The sequence below is a fragment of the Mustela nigripes genome, chromosome 3 (assembly GCF_022355385.1).
Source record: "Mustela nigripes isolate SB6536 chromosome 3, MUSNIG.SB6536, whole genome shotgun sequence".
NCBI lineage: Eukaryota > Metazoa > Chordata > Mammalia > Carnivora > Mustelidae > Mustela > Mustela nigripes.
In genome coordinates, this window is record NC_081559.1 from 194,172,416 (window position 1) to 194,191,847 (window position 19,432).

A 19,432-nucleotide genomic window follows, 5' to 3' on the forward strand; every position below is an offset into this window, starting at 1 on the left:
CACGCACCTAATGACACATGGTGCATATCGATCTGTGTGATGTTCACACGCACACTGTAGCACATGTGCGTGCACATGAACTGCACTCACATGTGCACACACACATGCAGACCACACACTCACGTTAATATCTCCACCGGCTCAGGAAGCCCCTCCTGACTCCCCAAGCCAACTCCGAAATCGATGCTGCGTGTTAAACCCTGACTCCTCTCAGAGGGACTCAAGGTGAGCTTGGCCACCATGTCTGGATTTGGGGGAGACAGCCCTCAAGTCTGGGTCCACGGGCCCAGGAGCCGGGGCAACGGTACGGGATCAGAGGTCAGAGGTCAGGCACTATGCTCCTCTCTGGCCGGGAGCACTACTCCGCCGGGAGCTGGAAGGCCTCGGAGTCGAGGGACTGGCAGCAGCTGGAGACACTGAACTCCCTCGAGGCAGACACAAAATGAACCCTGAATTTTGCTTAAGGTGAGCCAGAAATCTGCACTGAGGACAGGAGGTGTTCGCATGAAATCCATTTAGATTAAACCCTTTCTCCTGACATGGCTACTGGAAAAGCCTACTGCACTGTGTTTTAGAGGGATCTTGTTGTAAGAAGTTCATTTGTTTGTTTTCTCAGGGGATGGGAAGCCCTGGCTCCATTAAGCATCTCAGAAAACAAACGACAAGCCCACTAGGAAGGGTCAAGGGTGACCTGGGGCAGACCCTGCCCACAGTTTAATCTCCCGCCCTGCCTTAAAAGGGAGGCGGGGTCAGCTGGAGGCACATTCCGCTTACTGGGAAGAATGTGGTCTAGAAAACTGAGAAGCCAGGCGTGGCCGTGTCCCAGGCCGACTGTCCTGGTCAGGACCAACCAAACTGAGGACACTGGGCTGACGGTCTTGCAGGCACATGCTTGTGAAACTCCAGCAAAATCCAAACACAAATGTCAGAGCCCGTGAAGCCTCCCAGGTTCACAAGGTTGACTGGTGTTGGCAAGGCCAGACACTGCTTGGTAACGCACAGCCTGGTCCAGACGCATGGCCCTGTGCTCAGAGCAGCTGCCCTGCCTGGTCCAGACGCATGGCCCTGTGCTCGGAGCAGCTGCCCTGCTCTGTGTCCCTCCACGTGCCGGCTACCTGCGTGTAAGTGACCTCTGCGTGCTGCAAAGATATTCCAGGTCCCACTCTGGGCCGGCAGTCCTTTGGCATCTAAAACCCAGGCTACAGCTGGGCTCCTTGAGTCTCTACCTGGCCCTCAAAGCAGCCAGATGGTTCCAAAGGGTCTCCAGACAGAACCCAGGAGACACGTGCTTATCAGACCACCTGGCAGAGACACTGTCCAGATGGTCCGGGTCACTGGCTTTTATGGGGATCAGCTGAAGTGTGCGTCCAGCTCTTGCCATGAAACCCTCTGCTATGTCAGCAAGTATCCTGCCAACCCGAGAGGCTCTTGGAGGGGGATTTGCAACAGAAACAAGGACACCGAGAGCGGGAGACGACACGGAGCTTGCCCCGCGCTCACCCCTCGTCTGTTTCCAGCACAGACTGTCTGTGCGCGGCTGCCCTCTGGAAGCAGAGCCCGGCTCCAGTAAGACTAATCGTGCTCATTACAACTCCCTTCACACGCCCGCCACAGCCCTCGGCATAGTGCGGCTAAGCCGGGAACCTTTCCATCTGCGCCTTCAAAGAGACGCAAGCCATGCATTCACCAAATGGCTTTATTTTTTTAAAACTTTTTTATTTTACCAAATGATTTTAATACCTACATGCTGGCGACTACACGCAGCACAGAGGCCAGGAAAGGAGCACGCGCCGGCAGGGCAGGGCCCATACCCCATGCTGCCCATTGCAGAAGTCCCCGGTGCCTAGCACAAGCCCAGCACAGCGCCGGTCAGCGGGAAGTAGCTGCTAAGGGAACAGGACACCGCACAGACCCAGGAACGGCACAGCCCGGTGAGGACGCAGTGAACTTGGGAACAAAATGAACCTTCCTGTACTTGGTAAAGATGGTAACAAAAAGAGCTAGGCACTGAGTGTTGTAGGAGTACGAGGGAAGTAGCAGCTCCGGCCGGGCGAGATGAGAGCGCTAGAGGCCAACAACAGAGTGGGCTCCGGGAAACAGGACGCATGAGCTCAACCATCAAGGATGAGGAAGACTTGGTCAGACCCTGGTGGGCCCACCTCTCCCCAGTTACAAATGGAAAGCGGAAACAGATCTGGCCAATCTCCAACCACCCCAGAACCAGCTACGCTGAGGTGTTCTCAGAACTACAGTCCCAAACTCCGGCGACAGGTCTGATCAGAGGTGGAAGTAGGGGCGCAGCCGAGGCCTGGCCCACTGCTTCCTGTGCGGGATGAGCCCGTCCAAGGCCAGATCACGGGAGCAGCTCTGGTTCTGCTGGCAGGAAAGGGGGCGCCCCTTGCAGACACCCTCCAGGGGTGGGTGCTGGGCTTACATGAGAGCCGCAGGACCTTACTTCAAGCAGGTAGTAGGAAAAGGACACAAGTTTTGGGATCCTGGCTGTTACCTCCAGTGAATCAGTTCACTTCCAAAACGCACTTAGTTCTCAAACCAGAGTACTGTCAGTTTTGCCAGTTTGGGGTCAGAAAAACGTGATTATCCTGGTTGAGCTCAAAAGAGCAGAAGAGATGGTGAGACCTAATCCTACAGCAAACCTGAGGGGGTAATCTCACCTTGACTGAACAGACAGGGACACGTGTCCCTTGGACCACAGCCTCCCCACAGGGACGCCGGAAGCAGCAGAGCTGGGCCTTTGGTCCTGGGCTCAGGCCCCAACCATGCAGGATCCTTGGTCCCATCCTAAAGCCAAATATGGGTGCTTCCTGCCTTTACACGTGGACGGCTATTACCTGCTGACCACAAAATCGGCTCTATCAAGGCTTCCCAAGTTCAGCAAAGACTGCCCAACCATGGAAGCTGGCAGGGAAGGCGGTGAGGAGACAGTGCCGAGCAGCAGGAAGCAAGCATGTGTTCACCCAGACGGCATCAGTGTTGGTCACGTGAGCCTGGCTCTTGGGCCTGATGACGCCTGTGCAGGCCCAGACCCCCACCCCCAGAAGACCGCACAGACGCTATGTACCAGCCGGTTCCTCTTGCCAAAGAGGAAAAGTCCCTTTAAAAATGAGCAGGCTCAGACTGGCGATAAGGAGTTCCACAGGAGAGATTTTTGAGGCTGGCAGGAGGGAAAGCGGGAGGCGAGAGGAAGGAAGGAGGGGTGGGGGAGGGGAGCCCCCTGGCTCCCACTGCCCCTCTGGTCTGCAAGCTGTGTTCCCAGTCACGGGGAATGACATAGGTCGCTGCTGCTCTCAGCCTCCAGGACGTGCCAGCCCTCACTCAGGAAGGCTCCTGCCTCAGCCCTTCTGGGGTGCGCTCTAAGTCCCCATTTCTGGGTCTGCTCCTCCCTCGGACTAAGGGCATCTCCAGGACCCAGCACACGAGCGTAAACGAGCATCCGGCTCCTCACCGGGTGAACAGTGGGGCTGGAGTTGCTGGCCTGCCCGGGCTGCTCGTCCGATCACGGCAGACACAGTGGAGACAGGCGTGTCCGCATCTACTGTAAGAGCCACAGTTCCCACCAACGGGTCTATGCAGCCTCTCACGCTACAGACGGACTGTTTTTATTACTGCAGATGAGTGTCAAATTAGGCTCCAATTTTTGTATAAAGTCTAAATATTGAGAAAATATTACTAAAATGCAAAATAGAAATATTAGCCAATTCAGTCTTTGGTCTTTCCATCTGCTTGGATCCAGGTTTGCAATAGCAAAAGTCTGCTATGCACCCACGCCAGATGTCGCTGCCAGAGGAGAGACAGAGAGACCCTTAATACTCTTCCTCTCTAATCGGATCCGCCTAGAGGGACAGTCCCCCCCAAACTTCTAATCGCCACATCCAGGAGACCGGCGTGTCCGCACACGTACATAGTTGCTGCAGGAGTTATTAAGCCAACGCAGACAACGGGGATGTCGACCTCCTGAAAGAGGCAAAGCTGAAAGAAGAGAAACCCCAAAACACCTCTGGCTTGTTCTGGTCATTGTTTTCAGAGAACACAAATACTTTGAGGGTCAGCATCACCCCATCAGAGGGAGCACATCCCAGGCCGAGGGCTTCCGTTACGTGCCTGCACCCCACATCCTAAGGCTGACCTGGGCGGGCGGTTGTCACCGCTGAGACGGGGCGGCAGAGCCCTCCGCTGTGGTGAACGACCTGGGCCCACCCAGTGGTGGCACCAGAGAGTGGCAGGCGTATCTTTAGCAGGTGCCGTGGTAGCCCTGGCACCGGGGAGGCAGGGGCGCAAACCCCCCATTTCGAGGCTTCCTGCTCTTATCTGGACCCACAGTGAGACGACTCATGCCTTCCTGCCGGGCCTGCCAAACACACTGCCTCTGCCTCCAGGGGGCTGAGGTGGATTCACCCACAGCCAGGCCTCCTGGCTCTGCACTGAGTTCCCGGCGTGAAGCAAAGGCCCTGAGGCCCAGGAGCGAGCATCTCGGAGTTTGCAGAACCTCTCCAGCTCCCTGAGCTTCAGCGTCGTGACCACAGATATCAGGACAGGAGAGCCATGGCCTCCTGCTGTCCCCCGACCCTCCCTGACAGCAGGGCTGGGAACAGGGCTATACCCTCAACACCACTGGGCAGGCGGCCCCACCACTTCCTGACTGGGGGCTCAGCTCACCTCTCCCCAGGGGAGCAAGAGCACCAGTCAGAGGCAGGAAGAACATAGGAGACAGCAGGGCTGGTGTGCGGGGCGAACACCACTGCCTCTGGGGCTCTGTCACTCTGTCATTCCACCAGCAGGCACTGGTTGGGGGGGAGTGGGGGAGGGAGGCTCCAGTCACCCCTCCTTTTCACATCCCGTTGGACAAAGGCAAACACCTGAACCCCGTGGTGGGCTGCTGTGGTATGGGGGCCCCAGGCACTCGGTTTTCAATGTCTGGTTCCCCAGTCCTCCGATGTGACATGGCAAGTGCTTATTTTGTCCCAGCAACTTGGGGACGCAGGTCCACCAGCCCCAGATTTTCTGGAGTGTACACAAAGGAACGTGCCTCAACTCCTGGAAACCACCAGCCGCAGACTGAGGACCTTTCCAGAACCCCGGGAGATGGTCTAGGACGACCTGACACTACAGAGCACAGGATCCAGGCACGAACAAGGAGACTGAGGCAGGCACATCAGAGTGGCCTCTTCCTGGAGGACATTTGTGCAAACCATCCTCTAACACCGCAGACCTCTAGGACATCACCCACCCTACAGAAGCCCCTCTAATGTCCCCCCTTCTGTGAAGCCTTCCTGAGTGCCCTGTGCCCACCGCTTCCTCCCCTGAACCTCACAGACTCGACATGATGCTTGGCCCGGCCCCTGAGGTGCAGCGAACCCCCAGCCTGCACAGCCATGCCCAGCGAGGCCAGGAAGCCTCGTGGGGGCCTCCTCCCTCCCCCTCCGCCTCTCGGGTGCCTTGAGGAACACTGCCCCAAAGCAGATGTTCTGCAGGACGGCCGAGTGCAAACGTGAGTGCACCCGGGACTCCGGCGTGATGGCAGGTCACGCGGGGCTGCTCTCGTGCCTCGGGACCTGTGCCACACCCCCCAAGCCGCCGAGCAACTGCGTCTGTCCTGTGTCGAACTGTCACTCCGTGATGCTTCCCAAGCCCAGCATTGGGAGGCCGGCATGAGAACGTGTCGCTAACACAATCGATGCTGGAAAGACACACACGACCCACGACATTTCAGGGAGGCGGCCTCCCCTTGCCCTGAATCCACCCCTTCTCGGTGGGAGCCGGGACAGGGAAGGGGCTAAGGAAGGACGGCCGCGGCCTGCGTCTCCTTGGCACGCCCTTTCTGAGCTCTGCGTGCTGAGCACCTGGCGGCGAGGCCCCCAGGGTAATTCTTGGGGAACACAAGCCCCAAGTAGGGGGCACCACGCGCCAAGGTGGCTGCCATGAAAAGGATATGATTCTCCAGTGGACGTCCAGCTTGCTGTCGATCTCCAGGCCACGGGCTTCCTGCCTCTCTTCCTCCAGGGGCTTCGGATTTGCAAGCTGTCCCTTCTCACCAGGGGATTCTGGGAAACTCTCGAAGCTGAACTTGTCCACTTGAATGGCCATTCTAAGAGAGGGGAAACAGCAGAGAATGAGTGAGCAGGGCAGGGTCGGCGGCTGCCTGTCGGAGCGTCAGCACAGGCCTGCCGGAGACCGTAGGACTCATCACTGTCAGTAGGTCAGATGGGTTCATTCCAAGGAAAGGGACTGGCATACTCCCCGGGCAGCACCAGCCCCGGAGGTGATTCAATGCACAGCCTCGACCTGGAGACATGGTCAGAGACCCTAACCTCAGAGGAGACTCACACTGCCCCGGAGAAAACATCATTTCTGGACCAGGGTGAGGCAGGCAGGATGCGGTGTGGGCACTTAGAGGGGACAGGAATCATTTAATGCTTGGGACCCCAAGAGCCACCTCAGCAGCGGTCCCTTGTCTCTCAGTCGCCCCCCACCAGCCGTGCCCCGCCCGTCCCCATCTGCCCCCGCACCCAGGACCCTCTGTTGTGACACCTCCTTGCCAGGTTTCTGCTCCACTACCTTGTCCTCTCCAAAGCCTCCCCACCTGCTGGTGTGTCCAGCCCTCTCTAACTTCCGGCAGTTTCTAGAACACACTGGGCTCTTCCTGCCTCAGCCTTGGTGCTCACTGCTCCCCAGGCTGGGACCCTCTCCTCCTGAACCCCCGTTCTCAAGGCTGGAGCTTGAGGAAGGTGTTCGGGGCACCCCCCCTCGTCCCACCTGCGTGACACCATTAATCTCTGCCGTGGCATTTATCAGGAGCTGTAAAAACACTTACTTGTGGGCTTCAGGGTGTATGGGGTCTACTGGAATTTAGGTCCCTGAGGGCAGAGGTCTGCAAGGCCATGCCATGGTCTCCAGGCCTGGGTAACGCCTGCACGCTGTGACCAGCTACTCCCCAAACAAACAGGGCGGGAACCAAGCCTTCCCACCACCGCCACGCCGGGCCAGTGCTCACCTCCCCCTCGCGGCTGCCTGACCTTGTACCTTGCCCTTGTTCGGCTCCGGGCCCGGGCACTCTGCAGCCTGCCTCCACTCCCCACCTGGCAGCTTGGAGCAAACTACTGAGCTGCCCGTAAATACAGGGCCTTCGGCCAGGTGGTGTCCGGAGCTCAGCTGCCCCAGAGAATGCGGGGGCTTTTGGAGCCAGAACTCTGTCTGAGAGCTACACGGCCTCCCTTCTGACGGCGGAAGTAGACGGGCTTACCGGAAAAGGTGGGGAAATAGCAAAGAGCATAAAAAAGAAAGAAGGACTCAAGCCCACACCCTAACTGTGATACCTTCATGCTAGTCTTTCTCCTATGTATTTGTACATCAGTGCAGTTCGAATGACTCTATGTGTACAATTTATTACACATCTTGTCTTACTCACATGCATGCACATAAATATATACATAGACTACATTACACCTGCTTTTTCCCAGACTTATTTGAGAGAGAGACAGAGACAGAGAGAGTGCAGGGCAGGGGCAGAGGGAGAGGGAGACAGCAGACGCTCCGCTGAGCGAGGAGCCTGATTAGGAGCCCGATCCTAGGACAGAGATCATGACTCGAGCCAGAAGTCAACTGTCAGTTGCTTCCCTGGCTGAGCCCCCCGGTGGCCTCTGTACCATTTCACTCTCAGCGCACTACAAACACTGCCAAATCACCACAAACCAGTCTGCTGGACATCCCCTCATGCGGCCATATGATTGCTTACCCAATGATCGCCCTGCTTTCAGACTCAGAGCTCTCCCAATTTTTAAAAGATTACTGTTGAAAAAATCCTAAATATCTTCATGCTTCAGTTTCCGGTCTGCATTTATGCTGTGTGTGGAGCCCGTCTCGAAACAGAAACTGAATCCAGAGGGCAGAAAAGGTCAAGGCTGAGAGCGCTGAGCTCGTTCTCAGACAGGCTCCCCCTGAGGCACACGGGCAGCGAGATGGTGCCCCGCACGCCGCGCCCCTGCAATCCTGGCCAGAACAGAGTTTCACTCTTCACTAGGAAGAGGCAAAATGCTGCCTCGCTGATGTTGTTGTAATTGGCAGGTCTGAGTCGCTCCAGAGACCGGACATTTTTCCAGAAGCTTATTAGCTCTTTCGTATGTACTTTTCTTCCCCCGTGAGGTGTCTACCCGTACGGCAAGAGCACCCCTAATTTCCCGCTCAGCAAGGGCTCTCCCCAGGCCCCCACCTTGAAAGCAGACCGAGGCAAACGAGTGTTCTCTTCAAGCAAAAGGTCAGGATATTTCCTAGCTTTCACTAAAAAAGGCCAATTTCCATTCACCGGGTAACCCAAAATAACTTTCACCTTTGAAAAGTGTTTGGCAACATCCTGGATCCCAGGCTCTCGCTGCTGAACACAGAGGGGCAGCGCCCGGCCAGCACCCCACATCCTCAGGGGCGGGACATATGCCCAACGCTGCGCCTGTGCGGTTAGATGTGGGGGCTTCTCCGGACGGCTTTTTGAACAATTTCTGGAGAAGGAAGCACCAAACCGCACCGCCTCCCTCCACCCTGGATGAAAGCATAACCTGGCTGTGCCGTAACACAGACGGCGGGAGGAGGTGGACATTCACAGACACCTGCCCCGCGCCGAGCCCCGGGCTAAGCGCTGTGCACGGACATCCGCCCAAGTGATTGCAGCCGGGGGAGGAACATGATCTCCTTCCTCATCAGCCGCTGCCCCACGCCAGGGGTCGGCCGCCCGCATCGAAGCCGTCGCCCAGACTCAGCGCTACCGCTCTGCTTACAGCTTCCTCCGGCTGGCATGCAGAGCACCGAACAGGGAGTCGGCTTTTGGTCGTGCCGTGTGCAGAGCTGGCATGGCATGGGACACAGTGCCAGGGACGGCGAAGCCTGCTGCCTCATCTACACACCAGCGCCCCCTGAATCTACCAGAGCCCCCACCCCCACCGCCTGCGACAGGCAAGGCCGGCGAGTGTCCCGAAGGCGGTATCCCTCCTTTCCCACAGACGAGAATGCTGGGGGACCAAGAAGCTAACTCACTAGGGTCACCCAGCTCAAAATCCCATAGCCAGAATGCCATGTCCGAAGCCAAGGATTGCTTCCCCAAACCACCGGAAGCACCGCTGGCCTTGACCTCTCCACACGGTCTCAGAGCACAGCCCCTAGGCGTCACCACCTCTCCTCCATCCTCCCTTCCAGGGCAACGTGTGGCCGGTAACCTGTTTTCCTGGAGCTGAGTCTGGATGCATGAGCTCTCTGCCTGCTGAAAGCTGCTGCGTTCCATGAAGCAGCAGAGGGACCCTCCGCCTGGGTGCCTGGGAGCTGCCCTGGTCTGAGTCCAGCCACGCAACAGGCTTCAGCCATCATGGCTTGCGGGGTTTGCTTTTGTCAGGAAGCCACCGGACTGGGGACAGCAGCGCATTGGGGACGGGAACAACTGTGGGGGTGTGCATGGGAGCACCAACGTGAGGCACACGCCGCTCCGCCCCAACGGGCGCGCGGCCTGGAGTGCGGTCTGCAATTCTGCAAAGGGCGGCCGCAGTTCTCATCTGGGCACATGGGCCACCACCCGCCCGCGGCAGGGGTGGGCTGCACACCCCGGACGACGTCACGTCCATATTCTCAGTGGGCAAGCCTTCTTCCCAACGACAAGGGAACACCAAGCCGTAAGGAGGCACGGCAGCCGCGGGACTGGCCACATGCACGTGGAGGACAGCTTCCCAGCATGGCCCTCCTCGCTCGGGCTCACACCCATGTGACCTCTGGTACCTGGGGCGAGGCCACACACGTCGGAGGGTATCTGGGCAACCCCCCACAGGTGTCCCAAGAGTAATTAAAAACCAAGGCTGATCCGTGGGCAAATCACAGAAAAATAGGAAAACACAACGTTCAGAAATGATAAAGGGAGGAGAGATGAGGTGGGACAAGGACCCCCGGGGAGCACACGTGCCCTCCAGGCGGCCGTAGGACTCGGCACAGGGCAGTGACGGCCCTCCGGGGACTGGGACCGGCACGGAAATCCCCCTTCACAGGAGACCTTGTGTTCAGGACACTTCTGCCGTTCTTGTTTGTTTCTACTCCTTTTTACTTTTTTATTTTTAATCTAAGTGTAACTGGCACTTGAGTTTCAGGGGTTCAACAGTGACTCAACCCTTCCATACGCACCCCGAGTGCTCCCCACAGTGAGGGGCCTACAGCATTACCGTGTTCTCTGCGCTCTGCTGCCCGTCTCCGAGATGACTTCTCCTGGAGCTGGAGGTCGGCACCCCATCATCCCCATCCCCCACCGCCGCCGTCCCCCACTGCTGCCGTCCCCCACCGCCGCCTCTGGCAACCACTGGTTTGTTCTCCGTGCCTGTGAGTGTTTGTTTCCTCGTTTGTTCGTTTCTGTGTGTGTCTAGGTTCCGTGTGTAAATGGAATCATGTGGTGTTCGTCCCTCTCTGTCTGGCTTGCTTCATTTAGCACGATCCCCCCCTAGATCCGTCCACGCTGTCCAGAACGGCACGACCTGTATTTGCCATCGAGTGAAGGCATGGTGGTGGGCACAGAGGGAATGATCAGTGGTTAGTGGCTGACCTGGGCCCAGAATCTGATCTCTGGTCTCCCCGTCCACCGCGGTCTCAGAGCGGGAGGACATCCACAAGTGACGCCAGGAGGCAACAGGTCCCCAGTAGATGGGCAGAGGGTCGAAGAACCTGGCTCTCATCACAGCCACTGGCTGGCACGGGGGGCGAGCTCCAGGGCTAGGCCGCCAGCTCCCCTCAAGGGCGTTCTTAGTAGTCTTAGTGTCTCCCCTACACCCCTGGGCTTCTTTAAAGCCAACCTGGTTCTCTAAAGTAGGGGGAACGCCCGCTGGCTCAGTGGTCCCTCTAAGAAGTCTGAGCATGTGTGTAAGTGTGCTGCCACTTTGCCAGGGGTCATCTGGATTAGTCGCAGGGACCAGGCTTGAATCCCGGATCAGGGGAAAAGCCCAGGCCACACACGCATGTGCCGGGACAGCCTCCTTCAGATCTCCTGCAACGGCACCCAAACGTCAGCCCCTCCCAAGGCTGGCCCAGCCGCACAGACCCTCCCAGCACAGCTCATCCCGGAACAGTGGTACCCGTTACCGGGTCCCTCCCGGCATGCAGAACTCGGCAGCCCAAGCTCCTCACCTCAGATGAGCTAAACCCCTCTTGTAAAGGTTATGTGTGGATCAAATAAGACAGCAGACACAAAATGGTCAGCCCAGTGCCACGACACCAGCAGCCCACTATAGGCAGCGGCTGTTGTCATGGGGGTTAGCCCCGCGTCCAAGGTGCTCACAGACGCAGAAATCACCTCGGGCCGCTCGTGGACCCGCAGAGGCTCTCGATTCAAACGCACGAGTGAGTCTCCAGGAGGCATCCTGGTGTGCAGCCCTGCCAGACGGTCTCCACCGCGGTTCCTTTCCAATCATCCTCGATGGGCCAGAGTTCAAGAAAATTAATACCACGACTGAATGCCAATTTCCCATGTTTAATTTTATGACCAAATGTGACCATTATCGTCAAGAGTTTGCACTGGAGAAAGGTGCTGTGGTTTCTGAAGTCTATATAAAAGTGGTGGTTTTTAAAATATCGTGTGATTCAGTCTTTGAGCAGCAGATAACCTCACCAGCGAAGTCATGACGATGACATTTAAATACAAATCAGAGACTTGAGTTTAGGAGTGCTAGCCACATATAATTAAATTGAACTTTCACTAGGAGATAATTGATCGTTACAGCACTGGGATTCTAAATTCAGGTGCTGTATCGCATGGGCGTCTGCTTGACGAGACCGGCCTCTTGGGTCTTCTAACGAAGTACAACCTGAGCAAAAGGAAAGTCAGCCCTGAGGAGATGCCCACCCTGACAGGGGAGGGGCTCAAAGCAGAAATGGCAGGAGCCCTGACATCTGGATCAAACCCAAAGAAGATCGTTTTCCCCTTAAGCCACAGAGATCAATTACAATAAAGAAAAACCCTTCCTTACTATTAGTATTATTTTTTTAAAGATGTATTTATTTATTTTAGAGACGGGGGCAGGGCAGAGAGAGAGGAGAGAGGGAGATGATCTCCAGCAGATTCCTCACTGAGCACGGGCCTAGCCTGGGGCTCAATCCCACGACCCTAAGATTACCACCTGAGCCAAAACCGAGAGTCAGATACTCAACCAACCAAGCCACCTGGGCACCCGCTTTCTTTATTATTTTTAAGTGAAGAGAAAGACACCGCGGATTCTAAAAATCGAAGCCCAGCACAATCCAATCAGGACATCACCAGGGAGCGCACCAAGCACATGCCGCCTGGGGGCCATCAGCTCTGTGTTCACAGCAGCCCCGAGAGGGACTAAATCTCCTCCTCACATCACAGTGATCCAGACAAGACCACAGGTGTCCTGGCAGGCGCCAACCAGTCCCCAGGGCAGAGCCCTGGAGTGCATGAGTTGCCCCTGAGGACTCTGTTCTCTTGCCAGAAGACCATGTTCCCTCTACTAGGAACGCTCGCACTGTGCCTAGGAGCGTCCTGAACACTGACCCCAGGTTTGTCACCTGTAAAGGAGCACACGCCGGTCTAAAGAGAGGCCATCTGTGGATTAACAAGCACAGCACATGCTTAATACGGAGCCTCTGAGAAGTTCTAGCTCCTTCGTTGCTATTGTCATCGTAGCTGTACCTTCCCGCCGGTGCCCAAACCACACACTGGCTCTGCCCGAGCCGGCTCTCCTCCCGGCCCCCTGCACACCACACCGCCTCCCGCACGGCTGCATTCCTCCTTCCCCTTTGCCCCAGGGTCTGGGGAGATGCCAGGTCATGCGGCCTGCCTCCTCCCCACACCCCTGTCCGGGTCTTCAGCCTCCTTCCACATGGGCTGCACCAGCCCCGCCTCCCTCTCCCAGCGCCCTGGACCTTGCGCCCAGGAGACGGATCACAACGTGCACACACCGCCCGGATCTACAGGTGCTCCCGCTTGCCTGGCGGGGGAATGGCAATGCACAAGACAAGAACCTGCGGACCCCAGAGGACCTCCGTGCCCTCTCAGTGGTTTCTGAGAGCTTCCAGGGCTTCCTTTAGACAAAGGGAACCGAGGAGGCTCAGCAGAAGGGAAGCAGCAGTCATCCTCATGCTTACTGAAAGAGCCGGATGGAAGGCTGGAGGCGGGGGCAGTCGCAGGTGACGAGGCCAGTGCGGAACTAGTGCAGGGCCCAGATGAGAACTGCCACCGGAGACGTGAACTTCCCAAGGCGTGGAATCCCCAAAGTGACAGGCAAACCATCACCTGCCTGATTACCATCAGTGTGCAAAGTCGCATTTGCACGGCCATCGACAAAGAGCAGGAATGCAGAACGTCTCACAGAGCAGAGATGCAGAGTTGAAGGAGATTCCTTAGCAAATGAAAGTTAGAACGCGTTCCCTAATGCCCAGAACTGTTAGGGAGAAACGAGATTTTAAAACCAGGAACCCCTAACACGTATGTGGCCCTCGTGTGGGCCCAGCCCTGCCAGGTCTGAGAGCGGAAGTCAGCAGGATGCTGCTGGAGTCAGAAGGCTGAGCCCAGCCCGGACTAGGAGCGCGTGCCCGGGGAGCTGCGGGTGGGCCGGGCAGCTCCATGGACGCCCCGGAATGACACCCGGCGTACAATGTGGCCCTGGGAGCCGCACACAGCCCCAGAAGGGCCTAGGCAGGAGGTGGCGACCTCAGAGCCACAGGGCAGGATGCATGGAGGGGGGGGTCAGACAGGCCAGAGGGGCCAGCACACGGGGAGGCAGGGGCAGCGATGCTGAGAAAGACGCTGGCCCTGAACCCAGGTGGGAGGGAAGATAAGAAGTGGGGGCTTCACCAGTCCTACCTCCGCGAGCAGCTCTTCTGACAGAGTTCCCAGTGGACCTGCCACTAAGCCTGCAGCAACACACACAGGGGGTCCGTCCCAGTAAACCCATCCCAATTCCAAACAACCTTAAAGTCAAAACACGTCGCACACTCAACCTACCGTCCACACAGCAGAGCCATGCCTACCGCAGTGTGCTCGCCGCACCCCCGCGAGCCTGCAGAGGGCAACCCCCCCACAAAGCTCATCAGAACAAAGTGCTGACCGCTGCACAGAGCACGTGGAGTCCTGCTCACAGAGTGTCCGGAGGGCCGGGTGGGCCCAGGATGGCCCTCATGGTCACTGGGGTTTGGGAACCTCGGCCACTGCCACCATCCTGCACATCACGAGCCGGGAAAAGCTCCGTATCCCAGTGAGTTGCGCGGCACGTGCGTCCCTTCTGCACGGCTGCGAAGTGGAAAGCTCCAAGGCGAATCACGGTCAGACCGGGAAGGCTTTGCACCAGCCTCCACCTGCTGCCTGGCGCCGGCGCAATGGCTGTGCAGGCCTTCCCCACTGCCCGAGCGAGCCACAGAGCTACGCGGCGCGTCCCACTGCCTGTTCCTGGATCACGGCACGCTGCCACCATCCTGGTGCCTGCGCTCACACCCTGCTTGCCCGTCCACCCTCACTGGCAGAGTCACCCTCTCACTCTCTGTGCTTCTAGTAGTTTCTCTGAAAAGCGTCTGTTGGAAAGACCAACAGTAAGAGTGTACTTCTCCCCGTGCGACGAGCAGAGACCTACCTGGCCTCACCTGTCCAGCGCAAGGCACAGTGCCTGACACGTGGGAGCCGAAAAAAATGTTGGCTCTAGGAAGAGCAGCCCTAAAGTCTTATTACATTACTCTCCACCCACAGAGCTGATCGGTATGAAAGCCAGGAAATGCCCCCATTTTGTTAACAAAATGCCTCAATCATACTAAATCCACTGCCATTAGTTAACAACAACAACAAAATGCTACCGCATATAATTATACATTTCATTGATTCTAAGTTAAAGCTCTTATTTCCTAAATTAGATGAGGAGAACACACAGGAACAGGAGACAGATTTCCCCGCGCACACATGGAAGGTGCGCGCCAGGCCTGCTGACAGGGCCACGGCCAGGGTGCGGCCTGTCCTCCAATCCCAAGCCCGGAGCTCCGTGCAGGGTGACGAGCGGCGCTCTCAGGGTGGCAGGGACCCAGCCCTGTCGTAAAGTCTGTGTCATCCTCGGTAAATCACTTGGCCTTCCGAAGCATTCTCTTGCTGTAAAAATATGGATAATGAGGCCAACCCCAGAGCACAGCAGTGAGCTTTGAAAAAGCTGCCAGCCGTGTGCCCAGCACTGGGTACACTCAGGAGACGGGAGCAGCTGGCATCAGTTCCCACGGCACCCGCCCCGGCACACAATCCAGCCCCATGGAGCAGGAGGGAAGCCGTGGCACACGCAAGAGCTCCTCAGGAAGGCGTCCAAGACCCCCACTGCCGGGGCCTATGCACCTTCGGTCCTCAACTGTTGTGACAATCACACACGTGCACACGTGTACGTACATACACACACACACCAGTCCCGGGGACCTTCGGCAGAGGCACAGGGCTAGGCCTTGGCTCCTTCCTAGGGGACCTGCTCTGCCCGGTGCCCAATGCCCACCCCACGAGAACCACGTTCTTGCTGCACGGAACACCAGCTGGTGGTTCGTGCCCGCCGTGTTAACATGGCAGTCTCCCGACACACCCCTCCATCCACCGGACCACGAGTTCCACGGAGCAAGGGAACGATGTTTTCCTCATCCTCTACAAACCTGGCACTGACGCATTCAACAGGTGTTTGCTGAGTGAATCACTGTCAACTGCCTTTGATAACCTGTGCGATCTTCGTGAGCAGAAGGGGGGCAGCCTTGCGCTGCTTGGCCACGGAGGGCAGAGCCCAGGGACTGAAGCCACCCTGACCCTCCAAGCCTGAGCACAGGTGAACCCGACATGGCTCCCCGCCACCCCCACTGATGAAAAAGCAAAGTCCAGACAGATACAAAATAGCCCCTGAGCTCTGGGGGGAGAATGCAAGCAGGAGGGCGTGGAGAAGAGTTGCATGCAACGAACCTCCCACACGGGGGGTGGCCTCCCACGGTCCCTCTCCCTTTCCCAGGACTGCAACTCTGATGGAAAACCAGAAAAGGGGGACCCAGAAGCGTCAGCACATGTATACGTGGAGGGGACCCAAGAGGGGAGAGAGCCAGAGCCTTATAAAGAGTAACACTCAAAGTCTACAGAAATGACATTCACAGTGTCCCAATACAATTTTTTAAAACTACCAGGCAAAAAAATTTTTTAGAAGACCCAGGAGACTGCAACCCACTCGGAGGAACCAGTGACATGAGCCCCAAGCTCGTCCGAATGCTGGGACGGTCAAAGGCTGCGATCACTGTGCTCCCCGGGGCGAAGGGCGGCACTTGGAAGGAAGGAAAATAAATTGACAGTAAAGCACCAGAAGATCTTTTTGAAAAGAGGCAAAAGGAAATTCTCTATCTTAAAAATACAGTAAAATTCTTGAGAAACCTCGCAGAATGAGTTCAGTAGAACAGACACGACAGAGGAGACTGAGTGAACTTGAAGACTGAGCAGACATGAAGTACCCATAAACCGGGCCTCGCCAGAACCTGAACGTTTAGGACTCCTCACGCCACGCGCACGCACGGGGGACTTGGGCCCCGCCTCCGTACCGGGTGCCTCCAGGGACAGCCCGACCAGCACGGGCGAGGGACTGAAACAGACGCTGGGCGACATGAGGCGTACGAAGGGACGACAGGCACGTGGGACGTCTCGGGGGAGCCGGTGGCACCCGCGGTCCCCGGCAAGTATGTGTCCAGACCAGACGCACGGGGCAGCCGGGCACGTACGAGGCTCCTGGGGGGAATCAGCTCCTGGAACAGACCTGCCCCATGAGCCCGTTAGCCGCTCTGCTGTTTCCAGGAGTGGCAAACAGGCATCTGTCACAGACTCGCGCGTGAACGGTCCCAGCGGCTTGGGCTCTCTGCAACAGCCCAAGAGGGGAAAAAGCCCAGAAGTGAGCGAATAAACCAGCAGTAGCTCATCCTCGTCAGGGCGTACGGGTGGGTGGGCGGTGAGAGCACCACGGGATGTGCCAGCAGGGGGACACGGCTCTGAGTGGCGGGCACGCGCGACCCTGAAGGATGCCGAGTCTAGACAACGTCGCGTGGGGGAAGACACGCAGCCAGCGGCGAGCTCCTTCCGAGAGACGGGCAAGGCTGGCTCTGCCCAGAACCACAGTCCTGCACGACGTGGGCTCTTGGCCATCTGATGGACGTGTGGCTTCCAGAGCCGGCGGCGCCCAGGCTTGAACCCTGGCCTGGCTAGCGACTGCCCGCCTGGAAGTCGGTTTTCTCATGTGGCGCGTGGAAGCAGCCAGGCGTCTGCCTCCCCCCAGGCCATTGAGTTGAGGGAGCTGGCAGCCAGGACGTGCCTGCCAGCAGCCGTGTGCACTGCGGCCACACCCTGGGCTCAGCCACGCTCACAACTCCACACATGCAAGGCCCCTGCCCTCCTCCCAGCACAGACACCACACTTCTCGTTAACTAGCAAGGACCCGCCCCTTGGGGGTCCCCAAATCCTTATGCAACCTGTTTGGGGGGGCTCATCTGCTTTCCTCCGGCACTTGTGCTGGAACGTTGCACGGCTCTTGGGAACGGAGGCTCGCTGGGAGGAGGAACATACGGTCTTCTGTGCTCCTGCCATCCTAGTGTAAACAGCAAGCGCTTAAACCCCCTGAGGAAGACAGTGTGCGGGGGTGGGGCTGCACAGACCCCGTTGCACACTCCGAGGACGACTGTATTTTGTGCACATCCGTGACCAGCAAGGACATGATGAAACTGACAATTATCCTTTGTTCTGCTCGTCCAAAACTTAAAGCAATTCTCTTTAAAAATACAACAATGGATAAGCAACATCCTCAGCTTTAGATTTTAGGTGCCTTTTTGAGGTTTTCCTCCAACAGAAATCACACAGGCGAAGACTGTGTCTGTCATGTTTTAGACACAAACGTCCCTGAGGCTGTGCACCGTGTAGCACGGAGGACACGAACGACAAGTGAAGATCCTAAAACCTAGAGCCACCAAGAGAAAACAAAGTCTGGTAAATTTTAGTTACGACAGACACCTTTAAGTCACCTTACAACACAGCCGTTCTGAACCACGGTGCTGGCCGCTGATTTGCCTAAAAGGACAGACCCACAGCTCAGCTGCGTCCATGCTCAGGCAGCCCCTCCCGCAGGGTTCCTAGGCTCTTGGGAGGATAACCCTGTGCCTCTGTTAGGATCATGCTTCCACGTGTGTCCTGGCACCTTGGGACACGAAGCCACCACCTCACTCACAGGTGTGGGTGGAAGGCGCCCCAGCGAGGCCTCGTGGGGTTCACTGAGGAGGTTTGAGAACAGGTTGACCCCGGGAGGCACCTGACTTTCCAGCGTCACTTCCCGCCCACAGCTCTCCACCCCACACGTGGGCAATCTCATATGACATGCCGCCAAACGGGAGGGGACAGCACCTCGCAGGGAAGGGAGGGCACCTGTGCCTGGGAGCAGCACAGAAGGCCGCAGGAGTGACCGACAGTTCCTGCGACCAGACACCACCGCGTGTCTAACCCTTCCTGTTGCATTGGGTGCCGGCGCCGAAAACACTCAGCCGCACGGACGGACGGGACAGGTGTTGGCCAAGCACATCCAGCCCGTCGTTGGTACAGCAGGTGAGCAAAAGCAAGGCAGCGAATGCTCCCTCAGCAGTTCTCTGTGGCAACCCTCAGCCCCGCAGGTCAGGTGGACAGTCGGCTCAGGACCGCGCGGGGTAACAAGGGGGTCGATGACTAATCAAAGCTCTGAACTCTGTTTTGCACTCAGGATAGAGAGCGTGACTCAGGCCTTTAGGGAAACAGACTAGAGCGATTTATAGTCTCCTTTCCAGCTAAGACGTTAAAAGGACAAAAAGGTAATAGTGACAAGGTTAATATTCAGAGACAATTTCCATCCTTCCAGACCTGTCAAATACAGTAAGAGGCAGTCCACATCCGGCCCCACGGAAAAAGAAATCTGTACAAAGACACTTCATTTTCAAGTAATCGTAGTGACTGTGGCGGTCACCCCTGTGGCGGTGTCTTGGAAGCCCCGACTTCCCCAGGAGAGGCTCAGAAGAGGAAGGCGGGCGGAAGGAGACCACCCAGGGTTATCACCGTGGGGAGATCACAACAGGGACACCGTGAGTGTTTACCACGCAGAGACACGTGCACGAGGTCACAGACTCCTCCTGACCCTGAAGCGCCCCCATCTCACCGGTGTAGAAACTGAGGCCGGGCAGGCTAAGCCCGTGCTGGGATCAGCCCTCGGGCACCAGAGCCTCCTCCCTCCCAGTGCTGTCCTGCACAGGAACCAAGTCCAAGGCCGCGGCTGCTTACGCTCCCAGCTCCCCGCTGCTCCGGCAAGGGCATGGATGGGAGCACACGCGCCTCCAACCCACCTCGACCACAAGCAGCGTGAGGTCCCAGTGGGGCTTGGCTTTTTGAGCTGAACACCAGAAA

General features: G+C 57.5%; 1 protein-coding gene across 1 annotated transcript in view; it reads right to left on the reverse strand.

The window, feature by feature from the left end:
- TRAPPC9 (trafficking protein particle complex subunit 9) overlaps positions 1–19,432 on the reverse strand; it is a 478,436-nt gene that overhangs the window by 108,049 nt on the left and 350,955 nt on the right. The window contains exon 19 of the mRNA XM_059395212.1: positions 5,950–6,103. Coding sequence (XP_059251195.1) covers positions 5,950–6,103 — 154 coding nt within the window. The remainder of the gene's footprint in view (positions 1–5,949; positions 6,104–19,432) is intronic.